This window comes from Phacochoerus africanus, chromosome 14 (genome assembly GCF_016906955.1).
Source record: "Phacochoerus africanus isolate WHEZ1 chromosome 14, ROS_Pafr_v1, whole genome shotgun sequence".
Taxonomy (NCBI): Eukaryota; Metazoa; Chordata; class Mammalia; order Artiodactyla; family Suidae; genus Phacochoerus; species Phacochoerus africanus.
The window spans coordinates 14133800-14158704 of record NC_062557.1 but is presented as its reverse complement, the minus strand read 5'-3'; the positions used below and the strand labels follow the sequence as shown (position 1 = coordinate 14158704).

General features: G+C 38.6%; 1 protein-coding gene across 1 annotated transcript in view; it reads right to left on the bottom strand.

The window, feature by feature from the left end:
* BPTF (bromodomain PHD finger transcription factor) overlaps positions 1 to 24905 on the bottom strand; it is a 141731-nt gene that overhangs the window by 66709 nt on the left and 50117 nt on the right. Inside the window, 4 exon segments of the mRNA XM_047758213.1 lie at positions 4109 to 4240; positions 4705 to 5060; positions 6661 to 6848; positions 10764 to 10952. Of these exon segments, the coding sequence (XP_047614169.1) occupies positions 4109 to 4240; positions 4705 to 5060; positions 6661 to 6848; positions 10764 to 10952 (865 nt within the window).

The following is a 24905-nucleotide window of genomic DNA, read 5'->3' as shown; positions in this document are numbered from 1 at the left end:
CTTGCTGTTCTTTATAGTTTTACCGCCTATGTGTGTATCCCAAACAATATAAGGTGTGGCTGTTGACAACTCAGTAGCAATAATAAAAGGAGCTGCCTCAGCCAGAGCAATACTGTCACTATTAAAAGAAGGTTCCCAGGGGAAAAAACTTGCCTCTGGGGCACACAGTGCACCGGAGCCTCTTGTGGTGCAATCAGAGGGCAGGGTCATAAGCAAGGCCTGGAAGACAATGTGCTCATCGCTCAGGGGGAGGACTGAGTGTCAACAGGACCTCGCCCAGCAGGACCCGCGTGTGAACAGGTGCACCACAGAGACAGAGTTGGAAGCGGACTGCTGTGTATGTCCTGCTTTGGTGCTTTTGAGGATTCTATGGTGTGACTGGTTGCAACTTCTCCATTCTCCCGCCACCGACTTGGGATTTGGCCTCCTTGGGCAGGGTATCATTTGTTCACCTGCAACGGGCTTCCACAGTTTTATCGGTGCTATATTCTCTGTTATTCTCCTTGTCTCTGTAGGTTTATGCTTTGGAAAAAAATCCTTTTGCCATCATTTTGGTGAAGTTCAGCAAGGAGCAAAATTAAATGTGTTTATTCAAGCTGTTATTTTAACTCAGAACTCACGCTGTCTTCTCTTCACGGTTACTGTTTGTGTATATAAAACCTGTTGGTTCAGTATGGTGGACAGCTTACTTAGTTTTCATAGTATTTTATAGTTTTTCAGTCAATTTTCTTGGGTTTCCTAAGTATGTAATTAGATCCACCACATCTGCATGTAACTGTTCCTACATCTATCAATACATATGTTTTATTTCTCTTGGCAAATTGCATTAACTAATACTTTTTGTTGTTGTTGTTGTTGCTATTTCTTGGGCCGCTCCCGCGGCATATGGAGGTTCCCAGGCTAGGGGTCTAATCGGAGCTGTAGCCACCGGCCTACGCCAGAGCCACAGCAATGCGGGATCCGAGCCGCGTCTGCAACCTACACCACAGCTCACGGCAACGCCGGATCCTTAACCCACTGAGCAAGGGCAGGGACCGAACCCGCAACCTCATGGTTCCTAGTCGGATTCGTTAACCACTGCGCCACGACGGGAACTCCAACTAATACTTTTAAGCAAAGTTAAAAGATAATAGTAGTAGTAGGTATCCTTGTTTTGTTTCACCTAACTGTTAATGGGAATGCTTCAAGAGTTTCATCAAAAATCATGATGGTTTGGGAGTTCCTGTCATGGTGCAGTAGAAACAAATTGGACTAGGAACCATGAGGTTTCGGGTTCGATCCCTGGCCTTGATCAGTGGGTTAAGGATCCTATGTTGCTGTGGCTGTGGTGTAGGCTGGCACTGTAGCTCCGATTGGACCCCTAGCCTGGGAGCCTCCATATGCCACAGGTGTGGCCCTAAAAAGCAAAAAAAAAAATCTTGATCGAATGGGGAAGTTCTCTTTGTAGCATATTGGGTTAAGAACCCAACCAGTACCCATGAGGATGCAGCTTCAATCCCTGGCCTGGCTCAGTGGGTTAAGGATCCAGCACTGCAGCACAGGCTGCAGCTCCAATTTTATCTCAGCCTGGGAACTTCCATATGCCACAGGTGCAGCCCTACAAAATACAAAATCCTGATGCTTTGGTTTGAAATACATCCTTACAAAAGGAGAGGGGCATTCAACTGTTTCTTAATGAGTAATGAACTTATATCTTTTTAATAAACAAATACCTTCTTGACATCTAATGAGAAAATCAAAGTTTTCATTCTTTGGGAGCTGCAACCTATGCCACAGCTGCAGCAACACTGGATTCTTGAGCCACTATGCTGGGGATTGAAACAGCGCCTCCACAGAGACAAGCCAGATCATTAGCTCACTGCATCACAGCAGGAACACCTTTGACTTCTTAAAATAGCAAGGTATTAATAATCTAAGAAGAGACAAATCTTCTGCACCTAGGGGAAGCCAATCTAGTCATAATTTATTATTCTTTTAATTTACTCCTGAATATATTTGCTAATGCTTTAAGATTTCTTGAATATAGTTCTATTTGCTATTAATTATTAATCAATGGTAAATATTAATAAATGACACAGAGGCATAATAATTTTTATGTATTTGTCTATTCCTATTTATCAAGTTTTATAATAGACTTATACTAACAGAAATAATAATGCACGAGATTCCTTCTATTTCCATTTTATAGAGCAGTTGAAAGAGTATTATCTGTTTCCTAAAATTTGGAGAACTTCCTTACGAAATCATCTGTCCCTATTTCCTTACTGAGAGGAGCAGTGACAGCTTCAGACTGAACCAGGAATCCTTCCTTTTCCTGCCTGAGAAGGAGCGTGGCCTCTGCCCTACTGTTGAGTGATGGGAGGTCACCGGGACGCCTCCTTCCCAACCCTCGCCCCACCCGGAAGGAGGAGCCCAGTGGGACATGTCCTCTGTGGATGTAGGAAGTCTGACTGCTATGTTAGTGGGCTCTGTGAAGGTTTTCAAAACACCCGGTATCAGCGAGAGAGAATCGGAAATCCTGTCCTCTTTTTTGTTCTTGATACTTGTTATTTGTTCTTTGTCCTCCCCGCCCCCCTCATCAGAGGTCTATAAATTATGATACTATCTAAGGTATGTTCTCTGTTTAATCAAATATTTGATATCTGACACTTATTAATATTTTCCTTCTTTGGTCTGACTCCTTCAGATGCATGCGTAGCTTATTAATTGGCAGTTTTCCTGTTCTAGCGTAAGCGCTGAAGGCTATCAACTTCCCCTGGATACTCCTTAGCTGCGTCCCACAAATTTCAATTTATGTCCTACTCTCATGAACGTTCAATTCAAGATGTTTTCTAGTTTTCATTATGATTTTTTTACCATGTTATTTATTTAAAAATGTATCTTTTTGAATTATACTTTTGTCCAAATATATGACCAGGAGTGAGAATACTGGGTCACATGGTAGTTCCAGATCTAGTTTTCTGAGGAACCTCTACACTGTTTCCATGGCAGTTGTACCTTCCCACCAACAGTGGAGGATGGTCCCATTTCTCCGTATCTGTTACCTGTTGACTTATTAAAGGTGGCCAAAAGGACTGGTGTGAGGTGGTATAGCTCATCCTTTCTTTCTTTCTCTCTTTTCTTTTTAGGGATGACTTGCAGTACACGGAGATTGCCTGGCGGGGGGTCAAATCAGAGCTGCAGCTGCCAGCCTAGACCACGGCCATAGCCACACTGGATCAGAGCCACATCCGTGATCTATACTGCAACTCACAGTAATGCCAGATCCTTAATCCACCAAGTGAGGCCAGAGATAGAAGCCAAATCCTCATGGACACTATGTTGGTTTTTGTTTTTTTTCTTTTTAAGGCTACACTAGGGGTTGAATCAGAGCTGTAGCCTCCAGCCCACGCCACAGCAATGCTGGATCTGAGCCTTGTCTGTGACCTACGCCGCAGCTCATAGCAATGCTAGATCTTTTAAACCCACTGAGTGAGGCCAGGGATCTAGTCGGGTTCATTACCGCTGAGCCACAAGAGGAATTCCTGCAGTCAGGTGCTTAACCCACTATGCCACGGTGGGAACTCCCAGTAGACAGATTATTTTCACATTGAATAATAACCTACATTTTTTATCATATGCTTGTATTAGTTTTGTAATAATGGCTTTTTAAAGATTAAAGTTAAAAAAATAAATCCATCAGGGCTAAAAAGTAGATTCATGTCACGACATTCATCTTTTCTGCTAAGCATCTGCTAAAGTCACACAGCTCTGGGTCTACTTAGGAACTACATGATCTTTGGCCAGACACTTATATCCAAGTAAATCGGATGCCTAGTACATTACAGAATAAATATGCAAAAGCTATGAGCATTCTTTCTACTCAGTAAAAATGCTTTTTATTTTAGAAAATACTTTCAATTTCATACACCTGATCTCTTTTGATCTCCATATAATCATATACATAAGAATTTCTACTCATGTTTACATCTTACAGAGGAAGTCAATGAGGTCAAGAAGAGTCAAGCCTTTAATACGGCCTTTTAAATACATTAACTTTCATTATTAATAGACTAATATTCCAAAAGGGAGTCTAACACATCATTCACAAGGCTCAGAATTCACTTACCTGGTATGTCCTAAAGATTCTCGCCATATTGGCAGCATCACAACCGGCTTAACTGCACACTCCAAAATAGCTAAAGCCAATGCGAATTCTCTGGGTTTGCTACACATCTGAACAGCCTTGATCCAATTTGCTCTTTATTTCAGGAGCAGGGGAAAAAAAGGAAAAAATAAAATTTCATTCTGTTGATCTTAAAAGCACAAGAGCTATACAAACTATGATGACTTTACCTTATAGGGCATATGGTTCGAGGCTAAGCAAGTATAAAACATACCGCTAGTAGAAGCGTCTACCAAAAAGAATCATGAATTTTGAACTGTCACGGGAATCTCAGAGGTCAATTAGTCTCCCAACTCCTTAAACCTATTATGATGTTCTGGACCTCTGTCTGGATTCCATTGGGTTCCAGAAATCTTCCAAACGCGAGCGCTGGTTCAGTACCTTTAGAAGTACACTCGCGTTTGTAATATCCAGTGTTTTGCTGCCTGAGCTGACTTCCTTCAATTCAGAGAACTACAAGTTATAGTGTGCACCTGTAATAATCATTTTGCAAATATTTACGATATTCACAGCCGTAAATAAACCTTGGTTTCTTTTACCTGTGTGAAGCCCAATTGGGATGAAGAAAAGAGGAAGGGATATTGTTTTCCAACTGGGTGATAGTCAGTCTCAGAGTAGATATGGTAAGAACCTTGGACCCGTGGACAGAACCGTTCCATTTGAACTCCCCAGCCGGGGTCAGACAGAACTTATGTGCAAGATGCCTTCTCTTATCATGGTCTTCTCTGTGCTGGTGCTTATTCAAAGCAAATGAATTGGTGGAGTATTGATTGTGGTAGACGCGATACTTCCCCTCTTGACCCAACTTAAAATAGTTGTTGATATTCCCTTTCATGACCACTTCCTTTTTGGTGCTCAAGCGCGAAACTTCTCCTTGAGAGTTCACTACCAGCACCTGACCAAGAAAATAAAAAGACGCCATTATTCACATCAAATATGCAAGTCTGATCGATTGCCTTTCAGTAATTTATCACTCAAAATAAGATACATCTTTTTTTTTTTTTAAAGATACACCTTATGATTGAACTTTCAAAGTTTAAAAGCTAAAGCTAATTGCTTATAATTAAACAACCAAAGAAAGAAAACTAAGCTCAGGTGAAAGTGCCTATTCTATGTCCGACATTACTGAACACACACGAGACTAAACGTGTAATATTAACTCACTCAGCAGTCATTATCTCAAGCTCACAAAATATGGGGGTTAGGGACAAAATAGAGCACGAGGACATTACATGTATTATCCACCCCCCGCAAATATCCTTTCTTCTGCTCCTTTTATCATTCCAGCTTTAGATAAGAGCCCACAGATACATTAAAATAGTGTTTCAGGGAGTTCCTGTCGTGGCGCAGTGGTTAACGAACCCGACTAGGAACCATGAGGTTGCAGGTTCGGTCCCTGCCCTTGCTCAGTGGGTTAAGGATCCGGCATTGCCGTGAGCTGTGGTGTAGGTTGCAGACGCGGCTCGGATCCCAAGTTGCTGTGGCTCTGGTGTAGGCCGGTGGCTACGGCTCCGATTAGACCCCTAGCCTGAGAACCTCCATATGCCATGGGAAGTGGCCCTAGAAAAGGCAAAATGACAAAAAATAACAATAGCAAAAAAAAACAAAAAGTCACTCATGAGGATCAAATAACAAATCTTTAGAAAAAAAAAATAGTGTTTCAACGAGTTGATTCTAATCCTTTAGTGGACTATGAAATCAAGGGTGGACCTAATTCAGCTTTTTAAAAAACTGATATATCATTCAATAGACTAGACTGGAAAAGAAAATACCAGAGTGCTTCCCACAAAGTAAGGCAACTACTATTTCAGGAAACTTGAATGTATGTACTGGGTTGTATGAAAAATGTCTTACTGAGGGTCAGAGAGAAAAAGAAGCCCGAAAGCTGCTGCCTTAAAGCCATTTCTATGATGTTAAAAACACTGTCTATTCTTATATATCTATCCTGCAAATAATTCTCAAGTCTGAGAGACACGGTTGTGGCCACTATTCTAGCACCATGGCTGGCTGGGGGACAAAAATACTGAGTCCTAGCTTCAATCTTTTTGTTCATAATCAGTCAAGAAGCTGTGCTGCTCTGCCCACTGGACTCTGCTACCAAGGAATGAGTCCCCTTTTTCAGCAGCAGGTTCACCCCAAATCATGACAGCTAGAACTGAGCAGTGAGTCATTAACAAAGCCCACAAATAGCCTACTCGGTATGTGAAAAAGAAGCCCCATCTCTTTAGAGTTATATACAATAAAATTAACCCTATAGTAAGAAAGTGTACCATCCATTTATAGCATTTCTCTGCACCGACTGAAATCGGGGTGTAGAGCTATGCTTATCGCAATACAAACCCAACACCCGTAATCTTGTTACCTACTACATTCTTAGAAGTGAAGAAAGCACAATTCAAAAATACATCTACAAACTTTCTGCTCCTTTTTGTAAGGCATAGTGAATAAAATTATTTTAATTTCAAAGATTTTTGTTCTAAACAGAAAGAAATTACCTCTTTCCCCTCCTTAAATAACTTATTTGCTTCATGGGCCGCGGCTGCCACCTGTTGGCTCTTCAGCTGGCTAAGTTTGCTGTCTGGATTCCGTAACCTGGTGATAATTCGAGTTGAACCAGACGCTCCTCTTCCACCTCCAGGGGACTCATTTATTTCCCCATTAGACTTCTCTGATTTGAAATCACCTGTTATCAAGTGAAAAGCAAAAAGTAATTGCTAACAGTAAGTAAATTACATACAGTAATAACACCTTACTTATGCAAAACTCCTATCTGGTAGACAACTAAGATCTGGAATATATACAGAAAACAGCCTTGAACAGCTAAAGCAAATGCATTAATTCTTAAACGTTTTACTCAAAAGAAAGTATGTCAGAACTTTACTGTGAGTCATTTATTATTTTACGGACAATTCAAACATGCCAGGTTATCTGCTTCAAAGCTCATCTAAGAGAAAAGAGGAAGGGCTGCTACAAATTTACAAGAACCAAACAGAACTCAAAACTGCACACTAAAACAACTGTTGCTTTATAGATTCAATACAGATTTCTGTATTAAAAGTAAAGGACATAATTAATTTTAGAATGATTTCCACTGAAATTCTGTTTAAAAACCTAACGGTTTAAGGCTGTTAACATAAAAGCCAAGTGAATTTTCTCCTAAAGAATCTAGATAACTATTTGTGCATGCAGATAAGTATTATATGTGAAAATCAACTACATTAGTTTTTTTTTAACATAACAAAGGCCTCTCACATTTTCATAATATCTTAATTTTTAAAAGTGACAGATTTAACTGCCAATGAGCAATTTCTGCTTTCCCATGAACCTCATTTCAGCTAAAGGTTCTATACATTCTAAAACTGTTGCACCACTATACAATTTGGCCAGATAGGTAAACAAGATCTCATTTTTCTTTCAAAGCTTTTGAAAACTAAGATAGTGTGGCACTGGCAAATGAAAAACCAAGCAGAAAATATGGCAGTGACTAAATCAAGATGGGGTGGAGATATTGGGTATCTTGCCATCCCAGGCTGGAAAGCTAGTAACCTTCAATGTTGGTAGCAAAACAGTTGGTTAGACTATTAGCCATTTCCTCTCAAGTTTCAAACCAAGATTCCACCCATGCTGGAGCTTTATGCCAATATGCTGAATTACAGTGGCTACTTCTGGGGACCATCTTTGAAGTTCTACAATAAAGACTTTTTAGACATCATTTAGTCAAGGCCAGACTTCCTAAAAGCAGAAAGAGAACGGCACAGCACTGGTAAAAAAGAAGCCCCTTGGAGTTCCTGTCATGGCTCAGCAGAAACGAATCTGACTAGTATCCAGGAGGATGCAGTTTCAATGCCAGGCCTCGCTCAGTGGTTAAGGATCTGGCATTGCCGGGAGCTATGGTGTAGGTCACAGATGCAGCTTGGATCTGGCACTGCTGTGACTGTGGCATAGGCTGGCGGCTACAGCTTTGGTTTGACCCCTAGCCTGGGAACCTCTATGTACTGTGGGTGTGGCCCTAAAAAGACAAAAAATAGAAAATAAAAAAAATAAGCCCCTCAATTTAGAACCAACAAGTCAATAATGCTGAGAGTTAGTCTTTTGACACTTGCTAAGTTTAATACAAGTAAGGGAAATGAGGCAGAAAATTCATTCCTGGGGATAAGACCTGAAGGAGCAGAGAAGGGGATCAAGGCTAAGAGGTCATTATCTAACACACTCCGCCCAAGGAGCACATGCCTCCTGTTATAACGCAGCTTGGAGACAGAGTAAGAGCTGCTTTACTTCATCTGTTCAATGACGTCAGGAGGCAGAGGCCTAGAAAGACTCTGTTCACCTAAGGGCTTGGGCTATTAGTCTGCTAAGCAGACAAACTGGGCAAACAGAGGGTGTTTACCTTAAGGGACCCTGAGCCAAGCTTCTGGGCACTAGGCACTAGTTAGAGATCCAGACAATCTATAAGGGGGTGTTACTGTCAGGAAAAAACTCCAAACCTGCCAAACTGGGACGTATAATTCTTCAAACCTAGAGCAATTTCCAGCAGCCCATCCCTGAAAGAAGTCAGCTGGATCTAGGGTATTTAAGCCGAAAGGCCTCTAAAGTGGCATCGTCCCATATGATTCTCACTTCTCATCAATACCCATCCTTCCAGAAAACCAAAGGCAGCCAGATTTATCACAGAACACTGTCCACCATCAGAAAATGACTGTTACAAGTAGTTAAATTCATAATTTGGCTCATGGACTGTGAGATCAAGATAAGTCACATCCAGACGTAATCAAAAACAGCACACAACACACCGAAATTCTAGATAAATTAAAATTGCCGGATATAATTTTAGAAGTTTTTGAAAAAAATTTTCAGTTGTGGGTGAGATCTTTGCATGAGGTTAGGCAGAAGCATTCTTCACTGTGAATACACATTTGTGCTGAGCTAGGGTGGAACTGTGGATATTTACTGTTTCCTGCTTCACAACAGCTCTCTTTCTTTGGAAAACCATTCTGACCCCACTCCAAGCATATACTTTTGCTGGAGCCATCAATCATAATACCTTGCCTGCCCTGGCCACAGGGGTGGGAACAATATGTCCAGGATAGGCCACTCAAATTCCTTCCTCAAGGACTTTTGATTTGGAGCAGGAGGAGGGGCCTTGCCTTTGGGTCACAGACCTTGAAAAGATATGCATACAAACCGCTGATGTCATCTTCCCTGCCACTTGGAAAAAGCTTGTCTGTATTAGGAGAGAATGAGGTTAACACACAAGCATATGCAGATCCAAAAGGTGAGACAGAAAGAGGAAACTGGAAAGAGTTTTGATACCTGGGGGTCCAGTTACACCTGATGATGGCTTGGACTTCCCAATGACATGAACTAATTAAATTCCCTTTTCACTTAAGCTACTTTAAGCTGGTTTGGTCCCTCACAAGTGAAAAGGTCCTAATTAAAACAGATCTCCATCTCATGTCATACGCAAAATTACATATTAGAAAGATTAAAAACAAAGTTATAGAAGTATTATGTGAAATTACTGTAAAATACATCTATGATCTTGGGATAGAGATGGTCTTCCTTAGTAAGACACAAAATCCAGAGAAATCCTAAAGAAAAAGATTGATAAATTTAACTGCATAAAAAACGTAAAAGTTTCTGTATAAAACAATAGAAAGAGTCAAAAACAACCAATGACTATTTAAGTATATTTTTTTAATGAAAAATTGATACCTATAACACATAAAGCATTCCTAAAACTGAGCAGGGAAAAATATCAAAACCGAATAGGAAAAAATGAGCAAAAGACATGAACAAACAATTCACAGAAGGTTTACCAAACAGATAAAAAGAAACTCAACCACGTTAGTAAGCAGAGGTATGCAAATTTTAAAATGAAATACTTTTCACCATCAGCAAAAATGTAAGAGACAGATATCAAATTTAGGTGAGAATATGAAGAAATACATACATATGCCAATTATTGGCATAAATATCTTTTAACGTACAATTAAGCAGGAGACATCACTACTTTTTAAATGTCCCTACCATATGATCCAACAATTCTATACTCCTAGACAAGTCTGCATAAGTACACAAAGATATATGCGGAGGATGTTAAAAAAGCACCAATTGTAAAAATGAAAAAACTGTCAACAGCCTAAATGTCCATTAATAGAGAAAGAGTAAGCGAATTATGGTTCATCTGTACTGTGAAGTACCATGCAGCAGTTAAAAAAAAAAAAAAAAAAGAGTAAATCAATTTATAACATGAAAAGAATCTCTACATGTTACTGAGTGAAAAAAGCAAGATGCAGAACAATACATGCAGACTGATCCCGCTTATATTAAAAAAAAAAAAAACTTTTTGTAAACATACATACATTAACAGAACTGCACGGAGAAAGATATAAAATGTTACACACCAAATAATGGTGGTTATTTTTTTCCTATGTGCTTTTTTTAAAAACAAAAACAAAAACACTGAGTGCAAGTGCTACTTGTGTTTAAAAAAAATAAAAAGGGAAAGAAAATCAAATCTTCCCACCCTCAACAAACTTTTATTTTAAAAATTAGAAAAAGAAAAAAGCTCATTTGAATGTATAAAGTGTATTCTTACCTATCTCTTCTTGAATAGAGACAGGTGTATGAGACTCTCTTTCTCCATTTTCAGGATCATCAGCTGCCTTAGCAGAATCACTCTGGGAAGAATTTAGCTCACTGCTGCTGTTACTGTTTTCCAGATTAGGCTGGATGGAGGTAGTGGTAGCACTAGTGTTACTGCTGTCACATGTCTTGTTAGGTTCTTCTAGAAAAACAGAATATCTGATTTTTAAATTGGAAATCACAACAAAAATAATTGTCAGAAAAGACATTTAATTGTTTTAGGATTTCATTACAAAGCTAGACTTTAAAAAGAAAAGTTGCTCATGTATGAACAATGCAATGGATGAAAAGAAATTTGTAACAACGTCCTATACATTACTTTTTAAATCTCCCAGCATTAACTTAGACTCCTATCACCTTAGCCTATAGTACAAAGCAGACGATCTTGCAGACTAACAGTGACATAACGAGTTCACAAAACTTATGCCCCAGATACCATAGGAGTGATTGTGCTGAGATAATCCCTCAAAATCTAAAATTTAGATTCTTACTGTTCAAAAAGTACTCCAACAGTATTTGAAACAGAGTTAAAAAGGACTGTTTATCTCTAACGTTTTCTGCCTAAATTCTATACCCCCAAATTTAACCAGAAGGGTAACACCTAAGTGACTGCTAATTTTAAGTGACTGATAATATTAATATAATATTACCCCTAAGGGTACAGTTTATCAAAAGTATATCAACATAAACATTATTATGATCTGAAAGCCTAGGTCTTTCCTTGGTAGTTCAGAAATCTACAGTCTTCCTGTGCATTTCATTTTGCCACTACTAAGATACCTTTTGGGGGACTAAACTAAATATTCTGTAATAATCTATGAGGGAAAAGAACCTGAAAATGAATGAATGTATGTATATACATAACTGAATCACTTTGCTGTATACCTGAAACTAACACAACATTGTAAATAAACTACATCTCAATAAAAAAAGAAAAATGTAAGTATAATTTTTTAAAAAAATCCCCTTTAAATCAATCACCTAAAAGGGGTTGATAGTATAGCACAAAGTCTATCTGTAAGGTATTATGAGCTCCTACATTATTTTTGGAGGGAAAAAAATCTGATAGAAAAATGAGGAAATATATGAACAATGACAAAAGAAATAAAAATGGCCTTTAGGAGTTCCCATCGTGGAGCAGTGCTTAACAAATCTGACTAGGAACCACGAGGTTGCAGGTTCGATCCCTGGCCTCGCTCAGTGGGTTAAGGATCCGGCGTTGCCGTGACTGTGGTGTAGGTCGAAGACACAGCTCGGATCCCGCATTGCTGTGGTTCTGGCATAGGCCGGTGGCTACAGCTCCGATTAGAATTAGACCCCTAGCCTGGGAACCTCCATATGTTGTGGGAGTGGCCCTGCGAAAGGCAAAAAGACAAAAAAAAAAAAAAAGCCTTTAGACTTGGAAATATGGTTACCTAATTCAAACTAAGAGAAATGCAAAGTAAAATATATGGAGAAATTTTTTTTTTTTGTCTTTTTAGGGGCACACCTGCAGCATATAGAGGTTCCCAGGCTAGGGGTCAAATTGGAGCTGCAGCTGCTGGCCTACGCCACAGCCACAGCAACACGGGATCTGAGCCGCGTCTGCAGCCTACACCACAGCTCATGGCAATGCCAGATCCTTAACTCACTGAGCTAGGCCAAGGATTGAACCCGCAACCTCATGGTTCCTAGTCGGATTTGTTTCCACTAAGCCACAATGGGAATTCCATAGCATTATTTATGATGCTAAAAGACCAGAAACAAACAAAATGCTCATCAATATGGAACCGGCTGAATAAAAGATGGTACATACAATGAAATATCAGTCAAATCACAAGGACTGAGGAAATCACTATATCCACATATGAAATCATCTCAAGATTAAATGCAAAAAGAAAGGTAAGGAACAGTACTTACAGTATGCTAACTTTATGTGAGAAAGGGAGATAAGTATGAATTTATGGGTATATTTTGTTTTATATACCAAAAAACAATGGAAAAATAACCAAAAATTTATCAAAATGGTTCCCTAGAAGGGAAGGGTAGGAAGGGTTATTTAGAGGGGAAGAGATAAATTGAAAATGCTCTGAATATATAGTTACACAGTTTGACTTTGGAAACATGTAAACATTTTACCATTTTTAAAAAGTAAAGTTAGAAATGCAATCCCTAAACTGAAAACAAGCTGAAACAAAACAAATTAACCATATATCCAGTTTTTGGCATAACCACTCAGAGAAAAATATTTCAAGTGACTTTGGAAAACAGAATTGTAACTACACATTCTTACTGGAAATATGGTATAAAGATAAATAAAAAGCTGCAAAAAAAAAATCTTTTTTTTCTGTCTTTTTTTGCCATTTCTTGGGCCGCATCTTCGGCATATGGAGGTTCCCAGGCTAGGGGTCTAATCGGAGCTGTAGCCACCGGCCTATGCCAGAGCCACAGCAGTGTGGGATCCGAGCCGAGTCTGTGACCTACACCACAGCTCATGGCAACGCCGGATCCTTAACCCACTGAGCAAGGCCAGGGATCAAACCCGCAACCTCATGGTTCCTAGTCGGATTCGTTAACCACTGCGCCATGACGGGAACTCCAAAAAATCTTAGAACATCTTACTGTGAGCAATAATTTTGGTATTATGAAATTAATGTTATTTAAATGATTTTTATCACTATTATAATGCAATCCATATATTAATAATTATTATAATACTAAATTATTAATGGAGATCTGCATCAGGATAAAGCAAATGTATAATTAAGTTACTGTTGTTAGGAACTAAGGCTTGCAGTATAAAAGAAGAGAGACACAAGTATAAAAAAAGAAACTAAGAATGCAATCCTCAATCTGAATATGAAACGTCAACATGAACTGTTCTTTTTCTTTTTTTGCTTTGTAGGGCTGTACCCGTGGCATATGGAGGGTTCCCAGGCTAGGGGTCAAATCAGAGCAGCTGATACAGCTGCCAGCCTACACCACAGCCGTAGCAATGCCAGGTTCAACCCACGTCTGTGACTTACACCATAGCTCACAGCAACGCTGGATCCTTAACCCACTGAGCAAGGCCAGGAATCGAACCTGCAAACTCACGGTTCCTAGTCAGATTTGTTTCCATTGTGCCACGATGGGAACTCCTCTTTTTCTTTTCTAAAATACATATTTTCTAACACTATCCATCAAAAACTCCTGGAGGCAGTGAAAGCACAAGAGCAGTAAATACTCTCGGGCCCAGATTATGGTCTCTAAATATCATTCCCCAATGGAAGGAACTGGGGCTTCTTGCAGGAATTACTGATTCCAGGTCTAGGGTAGGAAATGTAAAAGGTAAGCTTCAGACCTCTCATTCGACCACAAAGCAAAGAAGCTAAGACTACTGGGGGTCATACACAGCAAAAGAACTCAAAAGCCAAGGTGAAGGGGCCCCCAATGGTCAACATAAATAAAACAAATGATAACTACAGCTTACTGAAACAAAGTGAATATGTCAAGATCTATGAGTTCAAAAAGGTATTTTAAATGAGAAAGTCATGCCCCTCCCCCAAAAGTCTGTAACTCCTAAAAAACACCACTGAAGGTCACTGGACACCAACTCCTACCTGAAAATCGATTTTAAGAAAAATAATAAAGCATTTATTCCTGCTCTAATTATACGTCATGGTATTCACATAATCTTTTTTTTGTTTGTTTTGGTTTTTTTTAGGGCCACACCCAAGGCATATCCCAGGCTAGGGGTAGAATCGGAGCTGTGGCTACCAGGCTATACCACAGCCACAGCAACGCCAGATACTTAACCCAATGAGTGAGGCCAGGGATTGAACCTGTGTCCTCATGGAAGCTAGTCAGATTTGTTTCCTCTGATCCACGAGAGGAAATCCAGTATTCACATAATCTTACTTTGATGAGGGAAAATTCCTAACAGAAGAATTCCAGGTTTTCAAAAAAATTTTTGAAAAAAAGATAGAATTAGAAATCAGATACTATAACTTCCAAACAGGTAACTGATTTCGAACTTAATGATCAATCTTAGCATTTGTAAAGGTAAAACATACAGACACCATGAGCCTTTTGATGGAGGTGAAGTATCCAGATCATAGTTTACAAAGTATTTTTGAATTTAATCAAGCCTTTAGAACAAATGATACAACACTAAGAAGAAGGAACGACAAATCCTGAACATGACAAGCCATAGGAGGATACGTTAGCATTCTTCAACAAATCAACAGCATGTAGGAGTGGTGCAGTGGGTTAAGGATCCAATGTTGTCACAGCAGCAGCTCAGGTTGTTGCTGTGGTGTGGGTTCAATCCCTGGCACAGGAACTTCCACATGCCGCAAATGTGGCCAAAACAGAACAAAGAAACACAAATCAGGGAGTTCCTGTTGTGGCTCAGTGGGTTAAGAACCCAGCACAGGGTCCATGAGGATTCTGGTTTAATCCCTGGCCTTGCTCAGTGGATTAAGGATCTGGTATTGCCACAAGCTGCAGCGTAGGCAGCAGATGTGTCTCAGATCAGGCATTACTGTCACTGTGGCTGTGGTGCAGATCAGCAGGGGCAGCTCAGATTCTACCCCTAGCCTGGGAATTTCCGTATGCCGCAGGTGCAGCCCTAACCCTTTAAAGAAAACCCAAAACAACAACAACAACAAATCTCCACAATCAATGGCATGTAGGAAAAAAGTCAGAGAGGTGGAGAGTGTTCAAGATAAGAGACTCTGTAGATACTGCAGTTTCCTGGTGGTCTAGTGGTAAAGGATTCAGTGTTGTCACTGCTGTGACTGGAGTTCAATCCCTGGCCAGGGAACTTCTGCATGCTATAGATGCAGCCAAAAAAACCACAAAAAAAAAAAAACAAAAAAGAGAGACCCAGCAGATATAAAACCAAATCAAATGTCAGGTCATACAGGGAGCTGATATGGAGTTCTTTAAAACACAAAAAAATGATCAACTATACGTTAAAAAAAAAATTTTTTTTAAAAGTGAATAAAGGGTATGTGAAATGTTTTATCTGGTGTTTGAAAAAAATTAAAAATAAAACAGCAGATTTTTTTTTAAAAAAATTTTTAAGTGAGGAATTTTAAATTGACCAGATAGTAGATGGTGTTGAGAAACTGTCACAGTTTTATTAAAATGGTAACAGCACTGTAATCTAAGAAAATGTCCATAGTCTTTTGAAATGTATTAGGAATGATAGAATATGATACCTGGATCTGCTTTAAAATACTGCAGTAGCAAACAACCCAAATTCACATCAACAGGAAAGGGGATGAGTAAACTGTGGCACAGTTACACAGAGGAGAATTATAACGCAGTTAATGTGAAAGAACTCTAGCAACAGACAATGTTATTTTAGTAATATAACAAAAGTGAAAAAATTAAGTCCTGAAAAGTTATACTTAACACAATACACATAATAAGATATACTTAACACAACACACTTGTTACGAAGTTTACAAAAAACAAAACAGAAATAGTTTTTAGCAAACCATGTAAATCAATTCAATGAAGCAAGAGGATGTGGGTTACACAACACTTAGACCTCCAGTATCAACAGTCTTAATTCTACTGGATTTCTCTAATAAAAAGGAAAGAAAATCTTAGTGAACACAGGACTCTGGGTGACAGTCACTTCAGGAAGGGGAGAAGGATGCAGGGGAGATCATCTGATGCAGGTTAGTTTCAAAGCAAGACTTAGCTTTCTGTTTGGGGCAGTAGGTTCCCAGGTATTTACGTCAGTAATAAAGATAACTTCGAACGTGAACGATGAGTACAATTAAGGATTATGATTTATCTAATAGTATACACCTGTGGTCAAAGCGGGAGATTTTAAAAAATTTAAGCCCTACTCCAAAAAAGAAGTTAAAAAAAGGCAAGTGAAGTTAGCATGACAAAATATTGATGATTTTTTAATGTAAGTGTTAGCTATATGGGGGGGGGGTTATACTATTTGTTTAACTTCTGTGCATATTTGAAAAGAAGAACTTTTGTACATGTTCATAAAAAGAAAATTTTATATGAAAGATAGAAATGGAATATTTAAAATCTGACAGCTACAAACCCATAATATAGTCAACTAACTCATGTTGGAAAATGCATGTATTTGGAAGAAAAGAAGTCTCACACAAATAGCATCAAATTCCTCACTAAACACTCCTTTTGACTGTACATCTAGTTTTGTAAAGTTTGGTATTCCTAATTAATAACTGTGTAAAAAATCATCTTTTCAAATAATGAAACAGTACATAAAAACATCCTCTCATACGTGAACTCAGAATTCAGAGTGCACTTTCTCACAAAACTATAAGAAAAAGTGATTAATTCTTGACCAGTCCACAAAATAACTTTCTTTTTCTTTTTTCAAAACAACTTTCTTTTAGCATCTAATACACATCTAATATTTATTTATTTTTGTTTGTCTTTTTAGGGCTGCACCCGTGGCATATGGAAGTTCCCAGGCTAGGGGTCAAATAGGAGCTATAGCCACTGGCCTACACCACAGCTACAGCAACACTAGATCTGAGCCACATCTGCAACCTACACCACAGCTCATGGCAATGCCAGATCCTTAACCCACTGAGCGAGGCCAGGGATGGAACCTGCATCCTCATGGATACTAGTCAGATTCATTTCCGCTGAGTCATGATGGGAACTCCCCAAGTATGTTTTTAACCAAGAAAATAATTCTGGGATAGGAACTTAAGAGATTCTGACTGTCCACATCTTAAAATACTTTATAGAAAGAGCTCTCTGCTATTAAGAAGATAACAGTACTTCATAAAGGAACAGGCAATCAATCCCCTTCTCAGTTATTCTGATTGCTAAAAAAACTACTTAACCCACTGAGTTCAGAATCTATCCATTTAAATTTTCAAGGAGTGAATGAGCTGAGGCCTACCATAATTCATAATACATAGTTTTTTGGTTAACTTCTCTCAAGTCTTATGTTTTCCCCCATTTCAGTTTAGAATACTGAATTTGCTTTTCAATTGTTCTAGGATTCTTTACCTCTATATCATTAGGCTACAGGATTAAAATCAGGATTTGTTTCAAATCACCACAAAGAAGGTTACCACCTATCAACAGTCCTCACAGTTCAAATATTCTAGACTATTGGCTAAAACCAAAATATTAAAAAGAATAAGAAACAAAAGAGTAATATTTAGCTGCAGAAACTCCAAAAGTCATTATTAATCAACCCAATGAGGGAAAAGTTTCCACAGCCTCTTATATTCACTGAGCTTTCCTTGTGAAAAAATTCAAACCTAAAGCAAAGTACTATATTTTAAGATGTCATTATCCCAAAAAGTTAAGAAACAGGTTAAATCAATATGTTTGTACAGTTCAACTTCACAGATGTTAGAGTTTCAATATGTCTATGGAAACATTTTCAAAGCAATTAAAATAGTTATGGAAATAAAGGCGGTTTTATCTACTAGTAATATTTTTTTAATCCAAAACATTAAATCTAGAGGCATAACTTAAATAAAGCAAATGCTGTTTGTATTATATGTCTGAATACAAATTCTCAATAGTGGATTTGAGTTTAAGATGTTAGAAAGAGGAGTTCCCATTGTGGCACGGTGGTTAACGAATCCAACTAGGAACCATGAGGTTGCAGGTTCGATCCCTGGCTTTGCTCAGTGGGTTAAGGATCTGGCATTGCCGTGAGCTGTGGTGTAGGTCGCAGACGCAGCTCAGATCCCACATTGCTGTGGCTCTGGCGTAGGCTGGTGGCTACACCTCCAATTAGACCCCTAGCCTGGGAACCTCCATATGCCGTGGGAAGCGGCCCTAGAGAAAGACCAAAAAAAAAAAGTTAGAAAGACACATGCACCTTGTTGCCTTATAAGCTGAAAAATCGACATTCAGGTACTAAAAGTTTCTAAACTGAAATCCAGAACAAAAGTGTAATTCTGAAACTGAGCTCTTTGTTAACTACAAGGAAGTTGTACTGATCAATAAACAGTTGCCGTAAGAGGTCATTTTTGGCCACATAACCATTTTCGTGAACTGAAGTGAAATATCTGGAGTACGGATGTGGGGGCGGGAGGGGTCTGAGGAATAGGTATTCAGAGATTAACGTTCTAAAGTGATGTCTACCAACCTTTCCCAAAATAGTGCCCAACTTTCCAGTTTCATCTTCAATCTCAGCCATATGAAATCTTTCCAGTCACTGATGATACCCATTTTGAAATCATAACTCTGCCTATTTTACTAATGTTCTTATTTCTATAGATTTTTAGACCATCTGTAATTATTCCTGTGCATAATGTTATCTATGGTAACAAAATGATAGTGCTCTCTGACAAGACTTGACAAAACATAGCCTGAGATACATACATAAACACACATATATGTACTCACTACACATAGATATGTATATGTGCATATATAAAAAAATTCTAAATTAGATATATTTCTAAAGAGATTTAAAATTCTTGGGTTTCTTTGTGTGTTTTTTTTTTGTCTTTTTGTCTTTTAGGGCCACACCCAAGGCAAATGGAGGTTCCCAGGCTAGGGGTCCAATTGGAGCTGTAGCCACCGGCCTCCACCAGAGCCACAGCAAGGCCAGATCCAAGCTGCGTCTGCAACCTACACCACAGCTCACGGCAATGCCGGATCCTTAACCCACTGAGCAAGGCCAGGGATCGAACCTGCAACCTCATGGTTCCTAGTCAGATTTGTTTCTACTGTGCCACGACGGGAACTCCTCTTGGGTTATTTTTAAGTACCTTTCTATTCTAGAGAAAATAGACAATACAAACATTAATAGAAAGAAAGCTATTGTAGTTCAGACTTTTTTTTTTTCTTTTTACAACTATATCTGGGGCATGTTGAAGTTCTTGGGCTAGGGGTGACTCAGAGCAGTAACTGCAACCTCTGCCACAGCCACAGCAATACCACATCTGAGTTGCATCTGCAACCTACACCTCAGCGTGAGGTAACACCATATCCTTAACCCACTGAGCGAGACCAGGGACTGAACCCGCGTGCTAAGAGAGACAACATCAGGTCCTTACCCCATTGAGCCACAATGGGAACTCCCTAGTTTAGAAATATTATTAAGACCCAGACACCTATGGTCAATTAATCTTTGACAAAGGAGGCAAGAATATAAAATGGGAAAAAGACAGTCTCTTTAAAAGTGGTGCTAGGAAAACTGGACAGCTGCATGTAAATCAATGAAACTAGAACACAACCTCACACCATGCACAAAAATAAATTAAAAATGGCTTAAAGACTTAAACATAAGACACCATAAAACCAGAAGAGAACAGAGAGGCAAAATATTCTGACATCAACAATAAAATATATTCTAGGTCAGTCTCCCAAAGCAATAGAAATAAAAACCAAAATAAACCAATGGGACCTAATCAAACTTACAAGCTTTTGCATAGCAAAGGAAACCATAAAACAAACAAACAAACAAAAAACCACGCACACACACCCCAAAAGACAACCTATAGATGGGAAAAAATAGTTTCAAATGATGCAACCAACAAGGGCTTACCCTCCAAAATATACAAACAATAGCCGGGGGAGGGGGGACCAACCCAATTGGAAAAAGGACGGAAGACCTGAATAGACATTTCTCCAAAGAAGACATACAGATGGCCTAACAGGCACATGAAAAAATGCTCAACATCACTAATTATTAAAGAAATGCAAATCAAAACTACAATGAAGTACCACTTCACACCAATCAGAATGGCCATCATTAGTAAGTCTACAAACAACAAATGCTGGAGAAGGTGTGGAGAAAAGGGAACCCTCCTACACTAGTGGTGGGGAATGTAAACTGGTACAACCACTATGGAAAACATTATGGAGGTACATCGGAAAACTGAATATAGACCTACCATATGATCCAGCAATCCCACTCCTGGGCATCTATCTGGACAAAACTTTCACTGCAATTGATACATGCACCCCCATGTTCACTGCAGCACTATTCACAATAACAAAGACAAGGAAACAACCTAAATGTCCACGGACAGATGAATACACAATGGAATACTACTCAGCCATGAAAAAGAACAAAATAATGCTTTGCAGCAACATGGATCAAACTAGAGACTCTCATACTAAATGAAATAAGTCAGAAAAAGAAAGACAAATACCATATGATATCTGGAATCAATATGTGGCACAAATGAACCTATCTAAGAAAAGAAATTCATGGACATGGAGAACAGACTTGTGGTTGCCAAGGCGGACGGGGAGGGAGTGGGATGGACTGGGAGTCTGGGGTTAGTAGATGCAAACTATTGCATCTGGAGTGGATAAGCAATGAGATCCTGCTCTATAGCACAGAGAACTATAGTCATTTGTGATAGAACATATATAACTGGGTCACTCTGCTGTACTGTACAGCAAAAATTGATAGAACATTGTAAATCAACTATAAAAAAATTTTTTAGATTAAAAAATATTATTAAGGATAAAAGTCATATAAAACTAATTCAACAATATAAAAATTATGTATACCTAATAATATACATATGTTAAATATAATGTAAAAACTAAAAATATTTATAAGAAAAAAGGGCAACCCCACAGTAAAACAGGTGGTGAGGGGGGACGTCACAAGGATATATATTTGAGCAACACAATTAAAAACCCTGACCAGTTGTTCTATATTGCACCCAAAAACTAAAAATGTATATCCTCCTCAAGTGTCTATGAGACAGTTTATCAATGTTAACCAAATGCTGAACCACAAAACAAGCCTAAACAAATCTTAATGGACATAAATCATTCATGGAATGTTCTCTGACTATAGTGGGTTAAACTAGAAATCATTAATAAAAAGTACCCAGAAAAATCTCCAAATGTGTGAATATTAAGCAATGGATTATTTAAAAAAAAAAAAGCATAACAAAAATTAGAAAACACTTTAAAACTGAATAAAGACAAAATAACATACAGAAGTTTGTAAGATGCAGCTACAACAGTGTATTAGAGGGAAATTTACAGCCTTGACAACAGACATAGAAAAAATAAAAATCATCAAAGCATTCGCCTTAAGAAGCTAGAAGAAAAAATAATAAAGAGGGTAAGAAACTTCTGGACGTGATGGATACGTTTATGCCACAGACTGTGTGATGGCTGCACAGGTAGATATTGATCTCCAAACTCATCAATTAAATATGTACATTAAATATGTACAGCTTTTTGTATATCAATTTACCTCAATAGAGTGGTTTAGGGGAAAAAGCTGCAGGGAAGAAAAATTTACAAAAATGAAAAGAAAAAAAAAAGAAATGAAATAAAGGTAAGATTAAAAAACAGAAAAATATACAATAGAGAGGATCAACAAACCCAAAAGTTATTATTATTTTCTTTTCTTTTTTTTTGTTTTGGCTTTTTAGGGCCACACCTGCGGCATATGGAGGTTCTCAGGCTAGGGGTCAAATTGGAGCTACAGCTGCCAGCCTACACCACAGCCACAGCAATGTGGGATCTGAGCCTCTTCTGCAACCTACACCACAGCTCTCAGCAACTCTGGATCCTTAAACCAACAAGTGAGGCCAGGGATTGAACCCACGTCCTTATGGATATTAGTTGGGTTTGTTAACCACCAAGCCACGATGGGAACTCCAAAGTTGTTTGTTTTAGAGACATAAAAATTGCTGTCTTAAGAAATGATTAAAAAGAAACAGATAATATCTGGATTGAAAAAAGAGAACATCACTACAAATCCTATAAACGTTAAAAACAAAGGATGATATTATATCAATAAAATTTTAATAAAGTGGTAGCTTCCTAGAAAAATGAAACTAAAATTGACACATGAAAACAAGAGGAGTTCCCACCGTGGCTCAGTGGTAATGAACCTGACTAAGATCCATGAGGACTCGGGTTCATCCCTGTACTCACTCAGGGTTAAGGATCCGGCATTGCTGTGCGCTGTGATGTAGGGTGTAGGTCGCAGACGCAGCTCAAATCTGGGCATTGCTATGGTGTAGGCTGGGGCTATAGCTCTGATTCAACCCCTAGTCTGGGAACTTCCATATGCCATGGGCACAACCCTAAAAAAACAAAACAAACAAAAAACCACCAGAAAATATGAATACCTACTATCCTACTCTCTACCAAAGAAATGAAATCTACAATTGTTTTGGCCTCTCCCATGGCATGTGGAAGTTCCCAGGCCAGAGATCAAACTCATGCCACAGCAGTTACCCAAGCCACTGCAGTGACAACACCAGATCCTTAACCTGCTGCCACAGGATAACTTCCAGAATCTACAATTAATAACTTTCCCACAATGAAAACTCCAGGACTTCACAAAGTATTTAAGGAGTAAATAACACCAACCCACAGAAGCTCTTGCAGAGAAAAGGAAAAGTGGGAACTTATATCAACTCATTTTGAGGCCAGCATAATCTAGGAAACAAATCCTGACATATTATTAGAGAAGGAAAACTACAAGCCAATTTCATTCATGAAAGTTGATGAAAAAATCCTAAACAGGGAGTTCCCGTCGTGGTGCAGTGGTTAACGAATCCGACTAGGAACCATGAGGTTGCGGGTTCGGTCCCTGCCCTTGCTCAGTGGGTTAACGATCTGGCGTTGCCGTGAGCTGTGGTGTAGGTTGCAGACGCGGCTCGGATCCCGCGTTGCTGTGGCTCTGGTGTAGGCCAGTGGCTACAGCTCCAATTCGACCCCTAGCCTGGGAACCTCCATATGCTGTGGGAGCGGCCCAAAGAAATAGCAAAAAAAAAGACAAAAAAAAAATCCTAAACAAAATATTTAAAAATGGAATGCAACAATACATAAGAACAAAAATAAATTACAACCAAGTTGTATTTCTTCCAGAAACATGAGACGGAGTAAACATTTAAGAAAATCAATTTAGAAACTTCTGCTTCCAGTCAAGATGGAGTAAAGGGAAGTTCCCGTTGTGGCTCAGCAGAAACAAATCCAACTAGGAACCATGAGGTTGCGAGTTTGATCCCTGGCCTAGCTCAGTGGGTTAAGGATCTGGCGTTGCCATGAGCTGTGATGTAGGTTGCAGACGTGGCTTGGATCTGGCATTGCTGTGGCTCTGGTATAGGCTGGCAGCTACAGCTCCGATTTGACCCCCCAGCCTGGGAACCTCCATATGCTGCAGGTGTGGCTCTAAAAAGACCAAAAAAAAAAGAAGATGGAGTAGAGGGACTGGCCTTAACCTACTCAATGAAACAACCACAAACAAAAGAGACCACTTAAAGAAATGAACCAAAGAACTGACAGTCACATCACAAAAGAAGTTATCCAAATGACACACACACACACAAAAGAAAGATGCTCAACATCACCAGGGAAATGCAAGTCCAAACCACAATAAGCTATCTCTACTTTCCTACCAGAAAGGCTAAAGTAAAGAGGAAAAAAAAGAGAAAAAAAAAGGAAAGACTTACATGATATTCTTATAATACCTAGAAAGATTCTGTAAGGATTTCCATCAAGGTATTAACTAAAATTCCTAACTTTTCATATGATCACCAGTGTTTATGTTCTTGCTTTGCTCATTTAATTTTCTATATTGTTTTTCAAAAAATACACATAGCTCCTATAGTAAAATTTTTTCTTCACTTTTAAAAAAGGTAAAAGGAAAGGGATGATGACATTCTTAGTGTGATATAACTTACTTTGAGTAGAATTTTAATTTAAAAAACTTGAAGTATTTTATTACTGGTTAACTTACACTTTCATGTCAAAATATATTTTACAAAAAATGTTTTGTGACAATGGTTTTCTACCATAACATTATGGTTTGAAATGTTGTTAAAACAAAAAAATTACAAGACCACATGCAAACGTAAAATTAATCTGTTAGTACATACAGAATTGAAATGGTGACATCATTCAACACTGAGTACAACATTAGTATGTAAGTATTTAAAACCAAAATATCTGCCACTATGGTCTGGTGATAAAATATTAAGTTTATTAGACAAAAACAGCTAAATGAACTTTAAAAAGCATGAAAGTTATGATGAGTTTCAAGCACTAAATGCAAGAACATTTGTCAAACTCCAAATGTTAGGTGACAATATAGCAATCAGGGATGGCACTTATATAAGCAAGCAGCATGAATAAACACATACTTTAAAGTTTTAGGTGA